The 21,294-nt window shown below is 36.6% G+C and overlaps 1 protein-coding gene across 6 annotated transcripts in view; it reads left to right on the top strand.

Annotated features, from left to right (window-relative positions):
- Positions 1–19,901, top strand: part of UNKL (unk like zinc finger) — a 70,573-nt gene extending 50,672 nt beyond the window's left edge. For 5 of the 6 annotated variants that reach the window (XM_072417718.1, XM_072417723.1, XM_072417720.1 and 2 more), the window contains 4 exons: positions 1,085–1,315; positions 1,801–2,003; positions 4,138–4,395; positions 5,262–19,901. In XM_072417718.1, coding sequence (XP_072273819.1) covers positions 1,085–1,315; positions 1,801–2,003; positions 4,138–4,395; positions 5,262–5,417 — 848 coding nt within the window. In that variant the 3' untranslated portion in view covers positions 5,418–19,901. Of the gene's footprint in view, positions 1–1,084; positions 1,316–1,800; positions 2,004–4,137; positions 4,396–4,922; positions 4,979–5,261 lie in introns of all 6 variants that reach the window. The other variant, XM_072417722.1, reaches the window with a different exon arrangement.
- The last annotated feature ends 1,393 nt before the right edge of the window (positions 19,902–21,294 follow it).

A 21,294-nucleotide genomic window follows, 5' to 3' on the forward strand; every position in this document is an offset into this window, starting at 1 on the left:
AACACAAGCAGAACAATTACTTTTACCTTTCCCTCAGTGTAAACAAGTAATACTCCATGAACCTAACGCTAAAACACAATGGAAAACTCTAAAATACACCCAACTCCACATTGCTTTGTTGGATATGGATAATATTCAGTTTTTTTTCCCTGTGGTTTAATCCACAGGTAAGTTTCATCATGACATCTTTAAACAATTTATAATTCCACATTATTGTCATTCTGTTGTTGTGTCAGAGGGAGAGAGAAAGAGGTGAACATTTAAAGGGCCAGTCCCTCAACACAAATCTGAATTTAGTGGATGCTGGAGATTTCAATCCCAGCTCTGGGCTACATCCACCTGATCTCCCCATCACTGTTTTTTCTTCTTGGTTTTGGGAGAATGCTGCAGAGAACAGCTCTCATGTTAGTTCTCGACTCCTTAGGAAAACCCCATGGAGGTCAGACATCTAGTGGCTAATGGGAATTCCTAAAGGGGACCAGGCCCAATGAATTGGTTAAAAGCAACCTACCCCTGGGAACTTGCTGCCAATGCTACACTAATTCTAAAGAATAACAATTGCCTGGATGTGAAGCTGAACATTTGTTCTCATTAGTTGGACACACACATTAGAAACCAGCATGCAGATAACTGGCAATGATTCCCAAGGTGATAAAGAGAACATTCAAATCAGCTCAGAAATGGCAGATTACATATTCTGTGTGCTGGGTCCACTTTACAGCTTGAGACAATTTTTTTTTTTTTTAACCATTTTTGGGGGTCCTTTCAGTTACCCTCTTGTTTTCTGAGTTACTCAGAAAAAGTTTTACTTTGGGCAGTACTAACAAAAATTTTCATAGACCTTTAATTTTTAGAGGCTTACAGTTTTGTGTGCATATTGTGGGTCAAGTTGCATTTTGCAGGTTCCATACATCCAAGGGACCTTTTTTTTTTTTTTTTTTTTTTTTTTTTTTTACAGATTTACCTCTCATCTTTAAATTTGACTAACAAATAGGAAACTACGAGGGATTTTATTTCAGAGTATAAATGGAAAATAGTAATTGTATTGGAATGTTAATACTTTTTTCTCTCCTCCCTCCTTTAGGTCAGAGATTGTTGGGAAGCTCAGCTCCAGTAAATATTCCAGGCTCTCTTGCCCGTTCCTCCTCTCTGCATTCATCTTCTTCCCTCTCAACATCTCCTTTAAGTTCTCTCTCCCAGTCCCTGTCCCAGTCTTATCTGGCCTCCAGCATGGCACCACGCCAACAGCAGGCACAGGCGCTGAAATCTGAACACAGCATATTAGGCACTTCATCCTCTTCTCACAATTCTTTAGGTAAGATTTCAGACAATGTGGAATGTTTACTTTGTGATTGAAGAAAACAGAAATGTCTAAATGAGGACAATGCCATTTAAGCCTTGTGCAGTCTTGGTGTAGTGTGGGAATGTGTAGACCAGATGGTGTTTTCATGCCCCTCAGTGAAAAGATTATACAAGTAAAAGAATAAAAAAAAATATTTTTTAGACGATATATATATATATATGTACACACACTCTTTTATTTTATCTATAGTTCAAGTATTACATTTATTTTTTTTACAAACAATATTGTCAAAATAAAGCCAAGCTCGTCCCCCAAAATACAATGTGTGTGTAATTATTGCTGAATAACCAGGCCCATGTAAATAATAATAAGTAATAAAAGTCTCAAATATAACAAATATAAATCTTTATTAGTTCAGCTTGAACAGATGCAAAAATGTAAGACCAAAAATCCAAACTATTGCATAAGCTTACCCTGACTGTTTTTTCTTCTGGCAGGTTTAAATGGGGTGACAGGCAGTATCTGGGACTTTGTCAGTGGGAGTTTCTCTCCCAGTCCTTCTCCTGTGTTCAGTAGTGGCCCTACCAGTTCCACCAGTACAAACTCAAATGGCAGTGAACTGTCACGAATTAGGAGAGAGCTTGATGATGCCAAGCGGAAAGTAAAGCGATGGGAAGATTCCTGGCAGCAAGTAAAACAGGTAAAGAATTTTGTGTCCCAATTTGATGCTGAATAAACTCAGTCCAGAATTAGCATTTAGCATCACCCTTTGTTTATCCCTCAAGCGATCAGTGTACTCCATTAAAAAAGGATCAGGATTGTCAGCTTGCCTGTTTGTTAGCCAGTTACTGGTAGGTGAATCCGTCATGGTAGAAATATTTATGACTTCTACTAGTTTCCTGGCTGGTATGATAGTCTTTCACTACTTTTTTTGTCACTGGCCTCGATTAAGCAAGCAGCCAGTGATGGGTCCTAACCTGGCTGCTAATTTTTGGAGCACCAATTCTTTATAGTAGTGAAGGCATAGGGTGAGCCTAGTAGCCACGGAACTAGCAAAAATGTTTTCCGTTCCACAACTGGCTCACAGTTTAATTGCATTTGGAATGGTGCATTTAATACAGTTTTGACTAAATAAAAAATAAAAACATTTCTGTCTTTTAGGCTAGTTGTAACCGTGTGTTTGTACACAGCTGGAAAGAAGCATAATAACAGTTTCCAACATAATTGGAGCTGTAAAAGAGACTATTGTTCATATCAGGTGGTTTGTAAAAGTTACACTGGACGTGATCTGTTTGCACATGGTATACCATTACATTTATCCAGACTAGGCCAGACTTGTTTTTTATCCTTTATTGGATAGATGCCTATTTAATGTACAGTGCTGCTTAATTTGTTGGCGCTATATGAATACTGTTTAACCTCCTGGGTGGTTAATTTCTGTCTAGATTTATGTCTAAAAGCGGTACATTGTTTTCCATGAAAATGTATTCTACAATATAATATAATAGTATGTGTATAATAAAGTTTGAAACACAAACTCATGTCAAAATAAATAAATTTTAAAAAAATATTTATTTAAAAACAATTTACATATTTATTTTTTATAAATATTATATTCTTATTATGCTGTAAAATACATTTTCATGAAAGACAATGCACTGCTTTTAGACATATAAATATAATCTATTGCATTCAGTACAGTTATTTTGTATTGAGGGATGCTGGGGGACCAGGTAATGTAGTAATTATCATTGTTTTTCATTGTTTTAGCTACCCCGAGTGTGGCTCAGGGTTACCGCTTCCAGCAGATTTTTCTTTTACCCCGAGCCACACTCGGGGTTACCACTGGTCGAGGCTAATGTTAATAATAAAAAATAGGGACATCTTTTTCTATTGCATGATAATTGATACTGACTGAAGGTGCTTTGTTCTTGATAAACTGATAAAATGATGTTGTTAAAGAATTAATCCTTTTTGCTACCTTATGGTGACAAAATGTATGGGTAAATACACCAGTAAAATCATGTTTTTATCTTTTCAGCAAGTGCAACATAATAGAGGTAATCCTGACAGAAATCCTGCAGTGTTAATGCAAGCAGAATTACTAGCTCTCTCCTGGTTGCTGTAAACTATAGAACACTATGCTATGAAAAGGAGCGGGTGTTCGTAGTTCTTTCTGTCCTAGAGTGAAATGCTGCTTTATTGTAGATTAGGTACAGTAGGCCTGATTTATTATTATTTATAAAAGCTCTCCAAGTCTGGAGAAGATACACTTTCATCAGTGAAGCTGGGCAATCCAGCAAAAAAAACTATAGGTCTGATTTTTTTTTTTCTGCCTTATGCAGAATTGTGGCTCAGAGGTTAGCACTGGCCTTTACAGTGCTAGGTCCCAGTTTTGAATCTCGTACAGGACACTATTTGCATGGAGTTAGCAGGTTCTCTCTGTGTTTGCATAGGTTTCCTCTGTGTACTCCGGTTTCCTCTCACATTCCAAAAACACACAGGCTAGGTTAGGTTATTACGCCATCCCACCCCCCACTTTAGTCTGTGTTAATGACATATGACTGATAGGGACATTACGTTGTGAGCATGACTATGGACTTTGTAAAGTGCTAGTTTTATTAATGTTTTTACATGATCCACATATAAATGGTGGATATCTTGTTGCCATTCCTTCACACCATGCTGGATATGGTATACAAATTTATTTCAAACATTTTGTAATTTTAACCAATTAAATCCTGAAGGCTTTCTATGTGACCATCATCCGTGTAATATGTAATGCAGTGGGTTATATTTGTAGTGATTGTGATATTTTTTTTGCATTCCTAAAGGCTTGTGATGCCTGGCAGAAGGAAGCCCAAGAAGCCAAGGAGCGTGCCAAGGCAGCTGAAGCAGACAGACAGCTAGCATTATTACAAAAGGAAGAAGTGGAAAACAAACTGAAAAAGCTACAAGAAGAATTGGATGATGCCCGTATATCTCCACAGTTTTCTGTATTAAGACAATACAGTGATATGGAAAAGCTTCCTTTACCAAAGTTACATTCTGTGAAAAGTCAGCTGTGTTCTGATCTTGAAACAATTGATGGGGTAAGATACCAGCTGAATTACATTACATTTTGTTTAAGCACTACCAACCTGGTGTCAGTGTTGTGACATTTTCATTAGTTTAATAGTCAAGGAAATATGAACAATTGCATACAGATATGTCATGAGATTCTAGCCAGCAGATTAGGCTCCTTTTTATATGTTTGCCAAGCTAACTCTAATTGCTTTGCTGACATTTTTTGTTTACAGAGGTCACTAGCACAAACTTGAATTTACTCATTCAACTTAAAGGGTTAGAGGACGGACCTACCCAATCCTCTCTCTCCTTCGATGGACCCAATAGACTTTCAGTTATAAAGTAATAAGTAGTGAGCGCATACAGACGCTTCTGTGCTATATAAATCCCACCGTGATTTGTGACATTAGTGTCACGCTTAAGTTCAGTCTGTTTGAAATGTTTTTATGTGGAATACATTCTTTAGTAAAGGACAGTGAAGCCTTCTTACAACAAAATGTTTGTCTCATTTCATCACATTTTACAAAAATAAGATGACTTTTCCTCCTTTCAGGATAGTGGGTGGGGCCATGCAAATCATCCATTACATCCAAATGGCCAACTTCACAGGTACAGCCAAATATTCTAATGCAACCATTTCTTCTAAATGGCATTAAGCCGTTTCAGGCTTGTTGACCATCATCATCAATGCAGTGAACCAAGTTAAAAAATCCATTTGAAAATTATAGAAAAAAAAAGCCACAGAGTAATTTTGTAATAAAAATGTTACATAAATAAAAATGATATAAAGTTTATAAACATTTCAAAATCAAATGGACCAAAACCTTTTTTTTTTTTTTCCCCATTGTAAAGTCTTTTTTTTTAATTTCATTATTGTTTTTTTGGCTCACAGTTAATTTTCCAACTACATTCCAAGAAATGTGTGGTTTGCCATGAAAACGACAGAAGTATAGTCCTGCAGTCCTGCCAGCATTACATATTATGTGAACAGTGCGCATCCAGCAAACCGGAATGTCCTTACTGCAAGACCAAAAGACAGAAATGGTGAAAAGCCTTTCAACTAGTTGCTTTACCAACCCACTGCGAAATCAACTGTATCACGTGATCTGACAAAGTACTGCATCCTGTGTTTTAGTATTTGATATAATAATAAGAAGATAGGTAAATATGTATCTTTTATCAGTGATAGACTGATCACTACCCTCAAACAGCACCATGGATGATAGGTAAAATTTTTACTTTTAGCCTGTTCCTGATTCACCAAATTAAGTCTCCTTGTTGCTCCTTAACACGCGTTCTGACTTTCTTCAACTTTGTTCAGTTGACCACAGGACAGGATTGCTAGCCGTGTGCATCATGGATCCCCAGTAGGCCTCATTGTGCCTATGATCAATCGAGGTGTTTGGTCCACAAGTATTAATGTGAGAGAATGAAGAAGATGGCTGCATGCCCTTACTCAGTTGGGTTCACAAAAAAATTCAAACAGGACTTTACTTTACAGAGCATCTTCACAGGCAGCTGACCAGACAAATCTCTGAACATGTTTTGCCCTCAAAGACTGTAGTTAAAATGAACCTAGTTCCTTTAGGACCCTTGGCCTTATAAATGTGTAAAGTTGGCTGAAGCGGTCCAGACAATTAAGCTGGTATTAGGTACATTTTTGGGCAAACCTTAAGAGCTGGGCTCACTTTTGCATGAATGTCATAGATGTGTGCAGTGAGCTTGTCAATACCGAAAAATACCACCAACCGGCACATTGCTTTAAATGTGAACTGTTCCAGAATTATTGCAATTCTGTAGAAGGAAAATACATTTTGAAAATAGGTTCCAAGGTCAGTCCACCCAAAGCCGACATTCGCTTTTTGGGTTGATAAATGCAGAATTAATCGCTAGCTACTGAAGGTTTTTCAAGGAGTCCTGTGCACTCGAATTACAAATTATGCCCACCTGCCATGGCTATTACTGGGAGCATCATGTCCTCCCTACATTAATGTTTTATTCATTTTAGAGAGCATGAAAGAGGTAGATTTAAGCTCTAGTACCAGATTTTTAAGGTAGATTTTGCACATGGGGTGGGTTAGGGTTTAGAGACCGACCGGTTCTGCAATGGGAAATCTTGTCACTGGAATCCTTAAGAGAATGCAGAAGCTAGCGGTATGATCCAACACACATTCATCCACTTAGAACAAAAATACTAGTTTGGGTGAAATGAGCCTTTAAGGCAAGCAAAGTCAGTTTTCCAAATTCTGCAAGAGACAAATCTTCTGCAGTGACTCGGGGTAAACATTCAACCTCGAGGCTCTCCTAGTCAGTGTGTATGTATATATATTTTGGTGCTTAACGTGACCGCATAGTTCTACATAAAATTTGTGAGCTTGGAATCAGTCTAGCACTATTTTTTACTAGGTTATTTTGAAGAAGTTTAATTCTTGTTAAAGCACTTTGTTAACCAGGGACTCTGTTTAGAAGTTATTATTATAAACTGCTTTAAGCTGCTTTGTAGATTTTTTTTTCTTTTTATTATGCGATAATATTGAGCTTTTTGTGTGTACTGTGAACTGAAGAAATATTTGTCAGTTTATTACTGTTAAATAATTAGTGTAGTAAATTTATTGTTAGGTTTCATATGCTGAACTTAGTACTTTATTCAATGAACAATACTGATTAGTGGACAATATAGTTTAGGATTTTTACAGTTTTCAGGTTAAGTGCAAACTGTTAGTATTTATAATTATAACCAGCAAATGGATGGATGTTTGAGAAGGCACATATTTACATTTAAGCATTTAGAAATTCATTCTCTTGAAGGAACCATTTTTATCTTTATTTTTAACTTTTTTTTTTTAACTACAAAAAAAAAAAATAATCAAAAAAAAAATCACATTTATGGCAATGTGTTATGACGATTTTCTGTATTTTGATAGCCTTTTTTTTTTTTTCATAACGATCTTGTTTGTATGGATTTAACCTCATGATATCATGCATTTATAAGCTTTTTTGGAGATGTGAAATGAGGTCACATGGCCACTTTGATCAAGTGCCTATACCTTCAGCAGCTAAGGTTAAGTTCTTTTAATTGTACATGTTTAGCGGATGTGCTTCCCCCTCCCACCCATCAATTCCCCCCATCATTTGTTTTCTGGACATGCTTGAATAACTAGAAATGATAAAATAATTGGGGTTTCTATTAAAATTGTTAAAAGTGAACAAAAAATTCCTAACCTTCAAAAGGTGCTCTTCTTGATTTATGGAGTTCCATTTAAATGCTTGTGTTAAAGACACAAATGTCTTTTGTTATTGGGTACAGCTTCAGTTCTTCAAACATGAATTTTGCAAAATTTGAACCAATTTGATATATAGTCTACTTCATAATGCAGAGAAACAGTAGATTTTCTATTAGACGTGTTATTCATGACGGCAGGCAGGAAATTTCCCTTTCTTGGGCACTAAAAGAAGTAAGGGAAATCACCAATAGGGCAGATCTCCTTTTTACTTTGCCCAGGGAAAAGATGTTTTGAATGTAGTTGGGTTTTTAGTTCTCCTTTTCTTTTTTTTTTTTTTAATTCCTGTAAATTGACTATGCAACAAAAGCTTAGATCAAAGAAGTAAATATGATGGCATCTGGAGGTGTCTTTTTAGTCCTCACCGTCACTATGCCGCCCTAATGTCAGATGATACAATGTTTAGACTTTGACTGCAAAACAATCCTCTGTGTTAGAGGTAGAAACATAAGTGATGTGTGATAATGGAGGTGAAGGTGACCATGCTGACATTTCACCAGGTGGTGGGGGGGATGCTCAGGAGGAGGAATAAATCCTCACACAACTTCTGGATGTTTATCTCTGGTTAATAGAAACCCAACTACAGACAAACATTTTTTCTTTATAGTGACAAAGGGTTAGAATATCTGCCAGGGTTTTTTTCATTGCTGTGTTTGTGTATTAGGGAGATTTTCATGTTTTGTTTTGTTTTTTTGAGTAAGGAAAAGAATTGGGGAAATAGCGATGGGGATACGGCAATAAAAATCTGATGGATATTCTTGGTCTTTTCCAATCTAAAGTTGCCATTTGGCTTAAATTCGAGTAGAATTTCCATTTAAAATATACTTTGGGCTTATTTACTAAGGCAAAGAAAAGAGCAGAGAGGATAGGAATGATAGGGTAGTTTAGGTGGTGGTGACCCACAAAACGTCTCCTGGTGCCTTTAATGAGCACAGGTTAGATGAAGTATGTTGGTCGAGGGTTTGGTTTTGCATTGCTTTTCTTATTTTTTTCAATATTTCTTCTCCTATAGATTAGAAATAAAGCTAGCGGAGACACATTGGTTTGTGGGCTTTTTATATATTGTGCATTCTGGTTCTTTTTGATATCTGGAAGGACTGGATTTTGTGCACTCTAATGATTGTATGAAATCAACACTGGATGAAGGGAACATTGATTTTTGTATAAATGAAATTACCTGTAACTACATTACCTCTAATCATATTTTACTTTTCATCAGCTCGGAATAGCACAGAACTAAGTTGGTTGCTGTATGCTCTGGTAATTGTCATATTTGTCTTTGCCTTACTAAATAACCCCCAATGTGTGCCATGTGCTTTTGAGTGAGTATATAAGTATTGCCCTCACCCCCAATTCTTTTGTCTTGGCAATTCGGAGACTCCAATTGTAGGTGGAATATATATATATATATATATATAATTTATTATATCACCTTGTTGATTAGTTAATATAAGGTATTGCTTATCTATTGCAATAATTCATTAGCAAATGCCTGTAATAAAAAAATACACCACTGTAGTTAGGAGTTCTTAAAATTAAGTGAACAAAAAGCGCTGACATAAAACGTTTTATAAAAATATTGTAATAATTAGAAACCAAATTTCTGTTTAAATTACTAAAGCAGAGACTGTCAAGTTTGAATTTTTTTGATAAATCAAGCTGCCCAGTTATGTACAGCCGTTTCACACGTACCCCACCATTTGCCCCCTAAATAAAAACAAAATCTAATCTACAAATGTTTGGGCTGTTCGTAGGTAATACTTTCACCTTTTAGCTTTCAGTACCTGGCACTTAATTGTTCAGTCTGACAATCCAGAGTAGGAGTACAGATAGCATGGTCAATGGGCCATTTACAAACAAGTTTTCCCTGGCAGTTATGTTATTGTGTTATAAAACTAAAAAAATAGCAGCCTATTCACTGCAATATATGCTCCCTGTGTCCCTACATACTGTGAGCATTCAGATTCAGGTACTGAACATTCATTGTGTGGGGGGAGAGGTTATGTACACTGTGGGTGCTTGGGGTTGGTGAAAATTTGTATGTCCATTTATTTTTTTTTTAAATTGCTGACAATTTTCATAAGTAGCACATGTTAACACATATCAGTTGTCATTGTTGGAAAGTAAAATGCGCCAGTCATACAGGGGAGCAACATGTTGATACGTAATCGTTTTAAAAACATTATAATATGGATGGTTAGGCCAATGCACTTCAGGATTCTATAGAATACTGTATTTTAACACTGTATCTAGCTACACTTTATTGAATGAGCTGTTTTCTATGTAAAGCCGTGTAATTCCTATTTTTTTTCTGGTTCAATACAGCGTGACACATGTCCAGATATGTATGACCAACTACTGTGTTGCATAATGTTTGTATTTCTGCTATTACATTTCAGAGAAGTTCATTCATAGGATCAGCAACAATGAGCATAACAATATTTTTTTCGGGACTAATTGCTGTAAATTTTTTGTGCTTCCAGGGGGGTTCCCAATGGAGGAACCAATGGACAGCAGCCTATCAGAATCTGTCATTTTATATCCGTGCTTAGACAAGTTTGAGAACGTTTGGAGAGAGTTTTTTTTTTTTTTTTTCATGTCACATGGGAAATCATAAACAGCTTTACAATGGTGCCAAGGGGAAGGCTGTGTAATTCTACTGGAGGATAAATTACATAAAATCACTGATGCCCCCTTTACCTCATCGCCACCAATCAAGGGTTTATTCTTAATGATTGAATTGAAAATGGCAATGTTGTCAGCAGTGTTATCATTTGCATTTTGCCTATTGGTACATGCACAGCATTGGCCATGTTTAGGGCATGCTTCTGGCAATCACAGGTACTAGTGTGTTGGCTTTCAACCCAACTTCTTAGCCCTCAGTAGGATGATGTTGAAGCTGACTACATCTGCAGAAATACCATACTATAAGCTCTATTATATAATCGGAATGTCCTACAAAAAGCACAGGACAGTAGAAAGTCCATACCCAATTGTGTCTAGCCAGGAAAGCAGTGGTGGTCCTAAATATGGATGTTTTAGGGTGTTGGGAACCTGTCGAAGCCACAAGAGTGATACACAAAGTGTTTGCTTATTGATGGCACAGCACACAATATTTAAACTTCTTTCCATGTTTGGGCGGGTCACATACCGGTTGCCCGAGAGTGCTGGTTGCTTGAGTTCCGGATAGGAGTTTACCTGTTAAAGGTATAATACCCCTGGAAGTTACTACTAACTATCCAACTTACAACAAGAACATGAGCCAATATTGGGCGTTTTATAGGCTGCATTGAAAATTGCATGACTTGCCAAGTTTTCTGTGAAAACATATATGAAGCCAATACAAAACTTAATTTTTTTTTATTATTCAAAATTACAGTAGTAGTGAACTGTACCCCACTATTTGCTATGACTATTAATGGACTTCTACTGTTCAAATTTTGTTTTTAATATTTTATTATATTTTTTGTAGTCTTGCCAAAGACATTTTGGACATTAGCATTTTGGTAGGCTAGACAAAAGTGCAAAGTGACTTGGTATTTTTATCTTTTCTTTTTAGTAAATGTGACCAAATTAGAGAAGTTATATATGAACAGTTTTTTTTTCTGATTCTTGATACTCACTGTTGGTTTTAGCCGTATAGGTGATAAAAAAAAAAAAATTGAGATGTGGAATGATGATTATGTAGCTGTCTAGTATAAGAGGTAACCAGGTATGCCTAGCATTTCTTTTATGACTTTTCAATTGAAATATTTGAGAGTAGCTTAGATTGAGAAGTGGCCATATGCATTTAATTTTATTTTCTTATATTTGTCTAGAATTTTTTTGTGGTATAGTCAATATAATTAGAATATTTTATTTTGTATTGTCATGCTTATTATGCACTTGGGGGTCACCAAAGTTATGGTGCTTTTCTTTGGTCTTAACTTTTTTTTTTCTAATAATGATTTCAAGTTGAACCATTTTCATAGTTCTACTATAAATTAAAAAATTGTAAAAACTAAAAAAAAAAATAATGTGTTCTCTACACTAAAGTAAAACAATTGGCTAATTATTTACCTTGCCATTTATCATTTCTAAACATGGAACAGATTGTGTATCCTGTAGCAACCAATTACTTTTATCACTTTTATTTTCTATTCCATAAATGTTCGTTTCAAATAGTAGCTGTCTCTGAACAACACAAACAATCCTGCAGTTGATCTTGAATCACAGGAAGGAATACTCTGTATTTAGGGTAACAATTTTGATACCCTGTGTGTGTCAAGCATGAAAGGTCATTATGAGGAGCACCCCTTTTTGAGAGCAGGAGTTGGGCTTTGTTCTTGCTGGCATTCAGGTTGCGGTACGTTAACCTCTTTCACACGCCAGGGAATGGATGCCTTCCAGGAGACGCTACATGTATTTTCTCTCTGCAGCAGCTCTATAGTGAATGATTAGGGGCGGCAATGAGCGGTACTAGTACCGCCAGCTTTCAAATCAGCAGATGCTGTGGTTCTTTAGGAACTTATGCCGCGGTGACAGAGCGACTGGCAAGGTGCCAGCTGTGGGGAGCCGCGCAGGACCGCAGTCAGGTCTGAACATAACCCTTAATCATTTCTGTAGCTTGCCAAAGCAGAAGCTTTGGGTGGACACATACCTGCCAGCCCAATAAATACAAGCAGGGTGCCAGTAGGGTTTCACCCCAGGAGCCTGCAAACCCTTTTTAACATCTTATCCACTCCTATGATACTTTGCTTTTTTTCTGGACTAATGGAGCTGACAATTACATTGTATGCATGCAGTACCCAGATATCTTCCGGTCTGTAGCTAGTTGTTGGTAAAGGCTCATAGTGATATAAATACATTGCTGATTTATAATTAATGCGTAAATAGAAATTTTACATATACAAAGCAGAAAATGTTATCCATAAATGTTTTTTTTTTTTTTTTTTCATCTATGCCCTAATTGATGTAGGAAGCTGTTTAACTTGCCAATATTGGCTCGAGATAAACTGCCACCCATCCTAAATGTTTCATGGAGCCAACTAGTTGTCAAAAATTGATACTGGGGATTTTGAGGGCCCTATCGTTAGTAATTGTTGCCATTACAGGGTTTCAGTTGGAAAGTAGCTATAGATATTTGCAATTTAGGATTGAATTTGTCACTTTGTGTCTTTAGAAACAGATATTACAATATAAATGCCGTAAAACGTTCATATTCTTTGACTTTTATAGATTGTACCGCCACACTATTCCGTTACATATTCCCCTTTTATCATTAGTCCTAGTTTTTTAAATTGGAGGTACTATGAAATTTCACAGAGTAATTTTATTAAACTGGAATTTTATAAAATAACAATATTTAGTCAATGATCTGTCATTTGTGTGTTTTTAAAGCACTCATTGTGAATGTAAAAACTTTCATGGACCCTTTTAGAATAATTCAGAATTTTACTGGTTATGCCCTGTTAGAGTTTAGGAGCCTAATTTATTTGTAAGCATTTTGTGAATCTGATTACTGTTTAGACTAAACATGCTTTGTTTTGGATTCAGAAATCAACGTATAAAAGTAATGTTCAGAGAATTGTTAGATCTTAGTTACTTTGCGTTATTCTTTCTAATGGGCCATTAGCCAAGAGCATATTGATTTATTTGGAATAAATCTACCTAAATTGTCACATTAAAAAAAAAAAAAATGGAATATTTGTGTGTGTATATATTCTATTTTCCTGCCATATATATGCTTTAGAGCAGTGCTCACCAACCAACGGACCACTAAATTTACGAACTCTGGACCACGCATGAGCGGGGAGCAGTGTGTCACTCAAAGGGGAAGAAACTTCCCCAAGAGTGACGTCATGATGCCAGAACCAGCCCTGAGCCTGCGATCCATATGGGGGTCATGGTCCGTGGCTCTGGCTGGTGCACCCCCTCCAAGCGGGGTCCTTCTCCAGAGACCCTGCTGGGGGGCCCATTGGCCAGAGCTGTGGACCATGTCCCCCGTATGAATCGCAGGCTCAGGGCTGGTTCTGGCAATGTTTTCCAGACCATCAGTGGTCTGCAGACCACCAGTTGGCGACCACTGCTCTGTGGGAGCTCCTCTTAACAGTTTAGACTTATTACATCTAAAAGTTGTAAGGGTGGCTTCGTGTGTGACAATTTTGTAAGCACTACATCTCCCATCGTGCATAAGAAGTAGGTGGAATTGCACAGCTCATGTCATATCTTCCACCTCTTTTAATCTTATTCATTTTCTGCTATTGAGTGAGTTTAACTTTAAAAATTTGGCACCTGGCAGATCCTTATTGCAGAAAGGGATAGGCAGTGTCCTTCTACAATAAGTATTCCTAGCTTCCCAATTGCCACCCAGCTGTCAGAATTTGCTACTTAACATCTTTATACTATTGGACTACTGGACTTTTGGACTACTGGATTATTAGAACTGCTTTGTTAAATTCTTTTTGATTTTACAATGTTTTATTTTTAGGAGGTTGTTTTGGATATCCGCCACAGTTTGTGTCCTTTGAAAAGCAGCTTTTTACCTACTCCTCGTCATCACAGGTTTTTGCAGTGTTCTGTCATTTGGCATTGACATTGGTATCTTGTAAATTTCATATAAATATCTTGTCAAAGCAGGGCTAGGAGTGTAAATTAATTAATGGTATGTACTTCGTCTGAACTTTTGTAGGGTTCAAACTGGCTAAAAGCTTTTCTTCCCCTAAGTGAAAGTTTTTTTTCCCCTAGTATGTTACATTTATTCTGTCAACTGAGATGGTCGGTTCTGAAGCAGTGCTAGGAGATAGTATACTTAACAGACCTATGTCAAGCATTATGACTTGTATTTGTTTCCAGGGAACTAATGCTTGGGCTAATTGCAGACCTGCGTTCTGAAACGGTGTGCTTAGCTGCTTCTGGGTGCCCCTACTCAACTGATAACATGAGCGGTTTATAGAGTTGACTGCAGAGTTTCCTGAAGCCTTGTCATGCTATTGTGTTTGGAATCTCTGTCTCCAGCCCTCTAACAATATTGAACCTCTGCTCATTTGTGCTGGGAAAAGATCCCAATTCCTATAGGGATATATCGCTATAGCCTAAGTCAATAGCTAGTTACCGTGGCCAGAATCTACACGTCTCGTCCATGAACTGCACTGCATAAAATGGTTCCCAACAGCTCCCATTCATTTGAGGGTGAAGTAAACCATTTCAGTTTACCGCACGTCTGAAATTATCCATAGTGGAAACAGCTTGGCTCACCTTACCCTTAGCAGGTAGTATTGAATGATCTGAGCTAGTTCGTCTGAAGGTTTTCTCAGAAATAAATTTTATTAAGCCACAGCGATTACTTGCTCTATTGTGTCCTTGTGTTACTTGTTAAGTGTTAAAACAGATATGAATTTAGTACCAATCTCTCGCTTTCCAATGTTCTCCCATACTCCTCATTCACTAACGGCGGTTTGTGTGCCCCCTACAATGTGGTTGAGTCTGCTTCCATCTGACCCATGTAGTTGTGTATATTACTGTGTACTTCTAGGTGCTATGTCCTTTAAAAACCATGCAATAGTCTAACTTTGTCCCAGTTAGGCAAAAAAAAGAAAGAAAATATTTAGTATTCATTTATTTCAAGAAAAGGAACAGACCAAAGAAATGTACCAAAATATGAATCTTTCTAAAGGAGCAGCTTGTTTTCACTTGGAGCAATTAACCCTGAGGTGATATCGGCATCACCTATATAGAGTAGTTGCAGTAATTTTATATATTTGTGGTTGAGCACCCATGGCAGGCTGCCTAGAATTCTTTTCTACCTTTAGAGGGCTTAAAGATTTATAGTCCAATACAAAAGTTCATTTTTCTAACTGCTTGTTTGGTTTCTATTTTTTTTTTTTCTAGCTTCTTTCTGTGCATTTTTGTTTTAGGAAAAAATTCTTTTTGTTTAATATAACACAGCTGCCCTCTGGATGCAATAGACTAATATGGAGAGAAAAAAGTTCAGCTACAAAAGCAATGAAAGGTAAAACCAAAACCCGATGGGGAATTAATGTGCACAGGAGGAAACTACAAAAAAAGCTAATAAATGAACAACAAAAAGTTTCTGTATAAAAAAAAAATGAATGAAAATCAGTCTGTAAACTAAAATAAAAAAAACAATGCAGCAATGTGTCCTTTTAATGCTTAAAATACATATTATCATGAATAGTTTGTTCTTTCCACAATCTTCCGGGTTTGGATTGCAGTCTGCTGCAGACCTGCTTCTGGCACATTTTGCTTTTATGTAAATACTGGAGTACAACAAAAAAATATAATATAGGAATATTTGGACTTGAGGTGGTGCTATGGTCCTGTCCAACTTTAGACCAGTTGGTATTTTATATGTCGTCCCTTGCAGATCCCAAAAGCGGAAGCATTAGTTTACAATAGGGTCGTTATTATATCCCAGCATGTCCATAGACTCCTGTCTTCTGTAGCTTTGATTATAGTGAACATTAAGTCCAGGCCTTTGGTGCTTCCAGGGTTTATAGTAGGGGGCCCATTTTAACAACATAAGGTAATAATCACTAATGTAGAGAATCCTTTGTAGCCTTCACTAATGTAGTGAACCCTTCATACCCTTCACTGCAAACATTATTTTATTACTTTTTTTCAAAGGTAGTCCTGTTCTAAGCAGTGTTAAATGCTCATCTAAAGTATTGGGTCATCACACGGGACCTTATATTTGAAAATTGGATTGCAATTTAAAGAAAAAAACAGTGCTGAGTAATATGTTGACTCTATATAAATCCTGTTTATTATTATTAATAATAATAATAATAATAATAATAATAATAATAAATGGAATGTTTTAAAGGGAAGATGGCCAGAATCAGGAACTAAACCTACAATACTCACTTGTCCCCATTCCCCTACAGGTAGCTGCCATCTTTCTTCATTCTTCTTTTCCTGGAGACAATCCTTGGCCATTTTATTTTGCTGGGCTGGGATATTATGACTCCTATGCAGGTGTGCTCTTTGAACTTGTTTACCCCAGGTCGATTTGAATCTATATTTGGGACAATTGTATACTAATTTAACAAATCTCAGCCCATTGAAACTAAATTAGGCCAGGTACCTAGGAGTTCAGGTAAAGTGTTTTCATATCCAATGGCTTCGCATGATTCAGGTGTATAACTTTTCTCCCCCATGCCTGCATGCACAGCTCAGTGTAGAAATACAACAACATTACGAAGATATTTATTAGTACAAGAAACCTATGAGGTCTATTAATGGTTCATACAGGATTCACATCTTTTTCAGATTTCAGCCGGAACAATGTTTGAACCTCATGTGACAATTTTCTGTTCTCCACCTGAAGGCTACCTGCCAGCAATTTTTATAAACCCAGCCGGATTTACTGACAATGCAGTTATTGCATAAGAAAAAATAAATTCTACCTATATATTTCTTTGACTCCAAAAATAAGCCTGCTAGACTTGCAAAGCATAGATGGTACTGATAGCTAGAAGCTGCTCTGCAGGGTACTTACTTCCAACCTTGTTTTTCAGGGGGATTGTGAAGAATAGATTTGTGCTTTTATAAAACCCGGACCTGTTGCTGTATTCATTTAAATTTCATTTTATAGCAGCCCTGTACTTATGATAAATCCATATGCCTACCTGCATAGTGTTGTCTGCTGACCAATTTAATGCTGGAGCGCCATAAATACTCTGCTAGGACTGGGGCTTATGTGTGCATTAACCCAGACTCTGATGCTGCAGTGCTTGGTGCCTGATCATCGTCACAATTATACCCGGGGTAGTAGGGAGCAGGGAGGTGTGCCTAACCAACACTTTGCAAATACTAACCTTCAGTTAATTGATATTTTTCTGTGGGCTGAACTAGGAAGGTGGCTTTCATGTTGGTTAAGTGAGTCACAACCTTCAGATGGGGTGGCTGGAAGGTGGTGGCAGCCGCTGACCCGCCCCTTGTAAAGTTCCCATTTGTATTTGCAGGACTGGGGGAGATGTCTCCTTTAATACTTTAGAATTTAATGATGCACTTCCTGCTGTAACTTGTAGAATTTAACAATGCACTTCCTGCTGTAACTTGTAAGGCCTCCTGTGAAGCTGGTAGTCATAAGCTGAAGGATGTAAATTGCTATACAGGGCACTTCTGCAGTGAAAATAGTTTCACTCTTCCCCATAGAACCTTTATTTTTACTAAACCTATCCCTACTAATCTATTCAGAATGTCTTCTCCAATAGCATGGTTCAAAGAGCAATAGAATGGAGCAATGCCTGGCACAGTGTCAGGAATCGGCTTTCTGCAGCCGAGTGTTAGAATCGATGGAAACCAATTGGTATTTGGTTGCCACGAGTTAAAGCCCACCTCTGCTCTTTGCACTATTTAGAGCCCAAACTTTTCATGGGCATAGATTAACTGATAAGGAAAAAAGTCTCCATGGTGTTATTTATGCAAACTATTACCTGTAAATGTGCAGGTAACATTGGTATTAATAAATCCTACGAAATATTTTATGCAAAATTTGTTAAATTGAAGCTATAAAATACAACTAATAAATAGATGCACTATTAATTATAGAACTATAACAAATTCATTTTTATCAATAATAAATTGTCATTAATTACCTATGTAAAGAGATATTTGACCAAATAATTAAAGGAGAACTCCAAGCAAAGCACTAGATATCATTTGGATACTTCCTGTGTGTCATATTTGTTATTGGATGCAAAAGTTCGTTTTAGGCCTAAAAAGAACCCAAAAACTTCAACCGGCACACAGATATATATTGGGGCACATTTATTAAATGTCCAATAGGATTATAAATGCTGTTTTGGCAATTTTCAAATCAGAAGTGGATGTTTCTTTTGCCTCTTTATAGGTATTTCATACCAAGCCAATTTGATACAGTTATTTTTACTTTTAAAGCTGATTGCCAATTTCAATAAGTGATGATAACTCTGTGTAGGTGAAGGGGGAGGTTCAGATCACCGCGTCAGAGGGAGTACAGCGTCTCTGATCTCTAGGAATTAATCCTGACCCCACTTTCATAAATCTGTATATTGGAAATAAATGCCAAGAACTAAATATACTGACATTCTGATTGGAGTTCTTCTTTAAACACTTGTAGCAGATACATTTTATATGAAAATTGCCATACAGCATTTTCCGGGGATCATAAAAAAGGTAAATGATAAAAGAAAAAAAAATGCAAATGTTTTGGTTTCTCAGGGTTTTGCAGAAGTTGAAGGGTTTATTGTTGGAATTCAAGCTGCATATTGTAGAGCTTTTAAAATTTTAGGTATTTTTAAGATGTAAAGTGGACCTATCATCAAAATAAGACGCCTGCTCCCTCTGCCCAGCACCATCTAGTACAACTAAACATTAGCAGACCACAAAAGTAGTCTTGGTGGGAGAAACTGCTGCTACCTTATTCCCCCGGGTATTAATTAGGTCATGTGACCTCCTTTGAAGTTTTAAAATGGTTAACCCTTTGCTTGGATTTGGGTCCCACAGAGTCAGGTGGTTACGAATGATCCGTCCGGTTAATCCTCTCTAGCACTTACCTTAGGTGACCCCAGGGTAAGTTTATATTATGATTTCCCCTAGGGTTATGTAAGCACTTATTTAGAGGGTAAGCCGGCTGCTCAATATCCACAAGCACCTGGTTCTGTGTGATTCCAGCCTTAATCAGAGACCACTTCCCCCAAACGTTTACCATTTCATTACCTGACCGCCATATTGGGATCTAAGAGCAGCATTTCTACAGTCTGCTACCATTTCCAAGGGTAAAGAATGAGGAAGAGAGGACAGCAAGCGATCTTATATGATGATACATCTGCATTAAGATTGAATCTGAAAAACATATCCTTTTTTTTGGTCATCTGTTGACATTGAAAATAACCTTTTTATCTTATCTAGTGTTTAAATATTAGTAATATTGTTACAGTACATTTGTGTATGTGTGGTCGGCATAAGACCTTAAATATTATAGATTTTACATGTATTAATTTATAAAAAGCTAATCTGGTTTGCTTGTATCAAAAAAAAAAAAAAAGAGAATGGTCTTGTGAATGGGATTGTTTCTTTTCCTGATAAAGAAGGTATTATTTATAATGGCATAATCATTTACTTATAGTGAAATCGTTTAAAATTGTTAACACTTGTTTTTAAGGAAAAAAAAAACTTTTACACTATAGCATTTATGCAATGGTTTACAAAATTCATGGAATTATTTTTATTATCAATATGGGAATTAAAATAATTTTTGATCTTTGGTGCCGTGTCTTGTGTTCATTATAGAGCCGTGTCCTCAAGAAAAATGGAGATGTGAGTGCTGGTTTGATATGGGTGGGTTGGCTGGAAAGAACAATGGCCAGTAATTTCTGCCTTCACTATAAGATCCAGGTGTTGGTTTATTTACATATGTGCATAGAAACCCATTGATGTTTATTACCCATTCACACCTTTCTGGTGCCATGTGTTGTAACTTACACATTACCAGCAATACCAAAGCACTGTATTTCCTATATACTTGAATGTTCAATGTTACCATCAGTCTGACTGCTTAGGCTTGTGTAGGTACCTAACATTGCCGACCCATCTGTCCTAGGAGCTTCTTCAATTCATCTTCCCTAATGGTACATTAAAACATCAATATGGGACTTCTATATAAGTCACACACATAAGTATCCTTATTTGTTACATAGTCAGGTTGAAAAAAGACATATGTCCATTAAGTTCAACCACTAGGGAAATACACATATCCCAGATATAAAACCAAATAGACATAGTTGATCCAAAGGAAGGGAAAAAAAAAAAAACTGGTAGAATTTGCTCCAATGGGAAAACTTCCTTCCTGATTCCGTGATTGGATGTTCCCTGGACCAAAAGTCTGTCATCTTTACTTTATAGCTTTAATACCCAATTAAATTCTGTGCTTCTAGAAAAGCATTTACCTTTTTCCTAAAGCAATCTATAGTCGTTGCTCCTGAGGGAGACGATTCCACAGAGCTTACTTGTATCTGTAAACAACCATATTTAGACATTGGGGGATTTTACCAGCATACCCTTTTTCTTTGTATCCACATATTTACAACACATTTATTTATCAACACATTTACACAACTACCTAAAACATTATTTTATTAACAAAATATTTAAAGATTTCTATCTGTTGAGCTGAAAGTTATTCAAGCGAGCTCTGCCCTTGGAGCCTAGCATACTAAACCACAATGTGCTTTGCAGATCATCTAATTCTGCTTCATCAGGAGTAATTAGAGACAGAGCATATCATCAAAGTCAAATCCATGGCAAAAAACATACAATAATCACTAAAAGATCACAATGCAAATACCTATCTCCAAGTGAATATGTACAAATAAAACTTCACTGACATCAGATACACCAGTGATTAGAAAAAGTTGTTTGCTTAGCTCTCCTCCCTCTCTATATATAAGTCGACTGAGCTAGTTCAGTTACACAGATCACTTGGATGTTACATATTTGTACAAAATATGTAAGCAAATGTTTGTTGTATATTAATCTATTAGTGATTATTGTATGTTTTTTCTATAGATTGGACTTTGATGATATGTTCTGTCTTTAATTACTTCTGATGAAGTGGAATTAGATAATCTGAAATGCATAGTGATTGCTCCATGGACAGAA

This window comes from Pyxicephalus adspersus, chromosome 7 (genome assembly GCF_032062135.1).
Source record: "Pyxicephalus adspersus chromosome 7, UCB_Pads_2.0, whole genome shotgun sequence".
Lineage (NCBI taxonomy): Eukaryota > Metazoa > Chordata > Amphibia > Anura > Pyxicephalidae > Pyxicephalus > Pyxicephalus adspersus.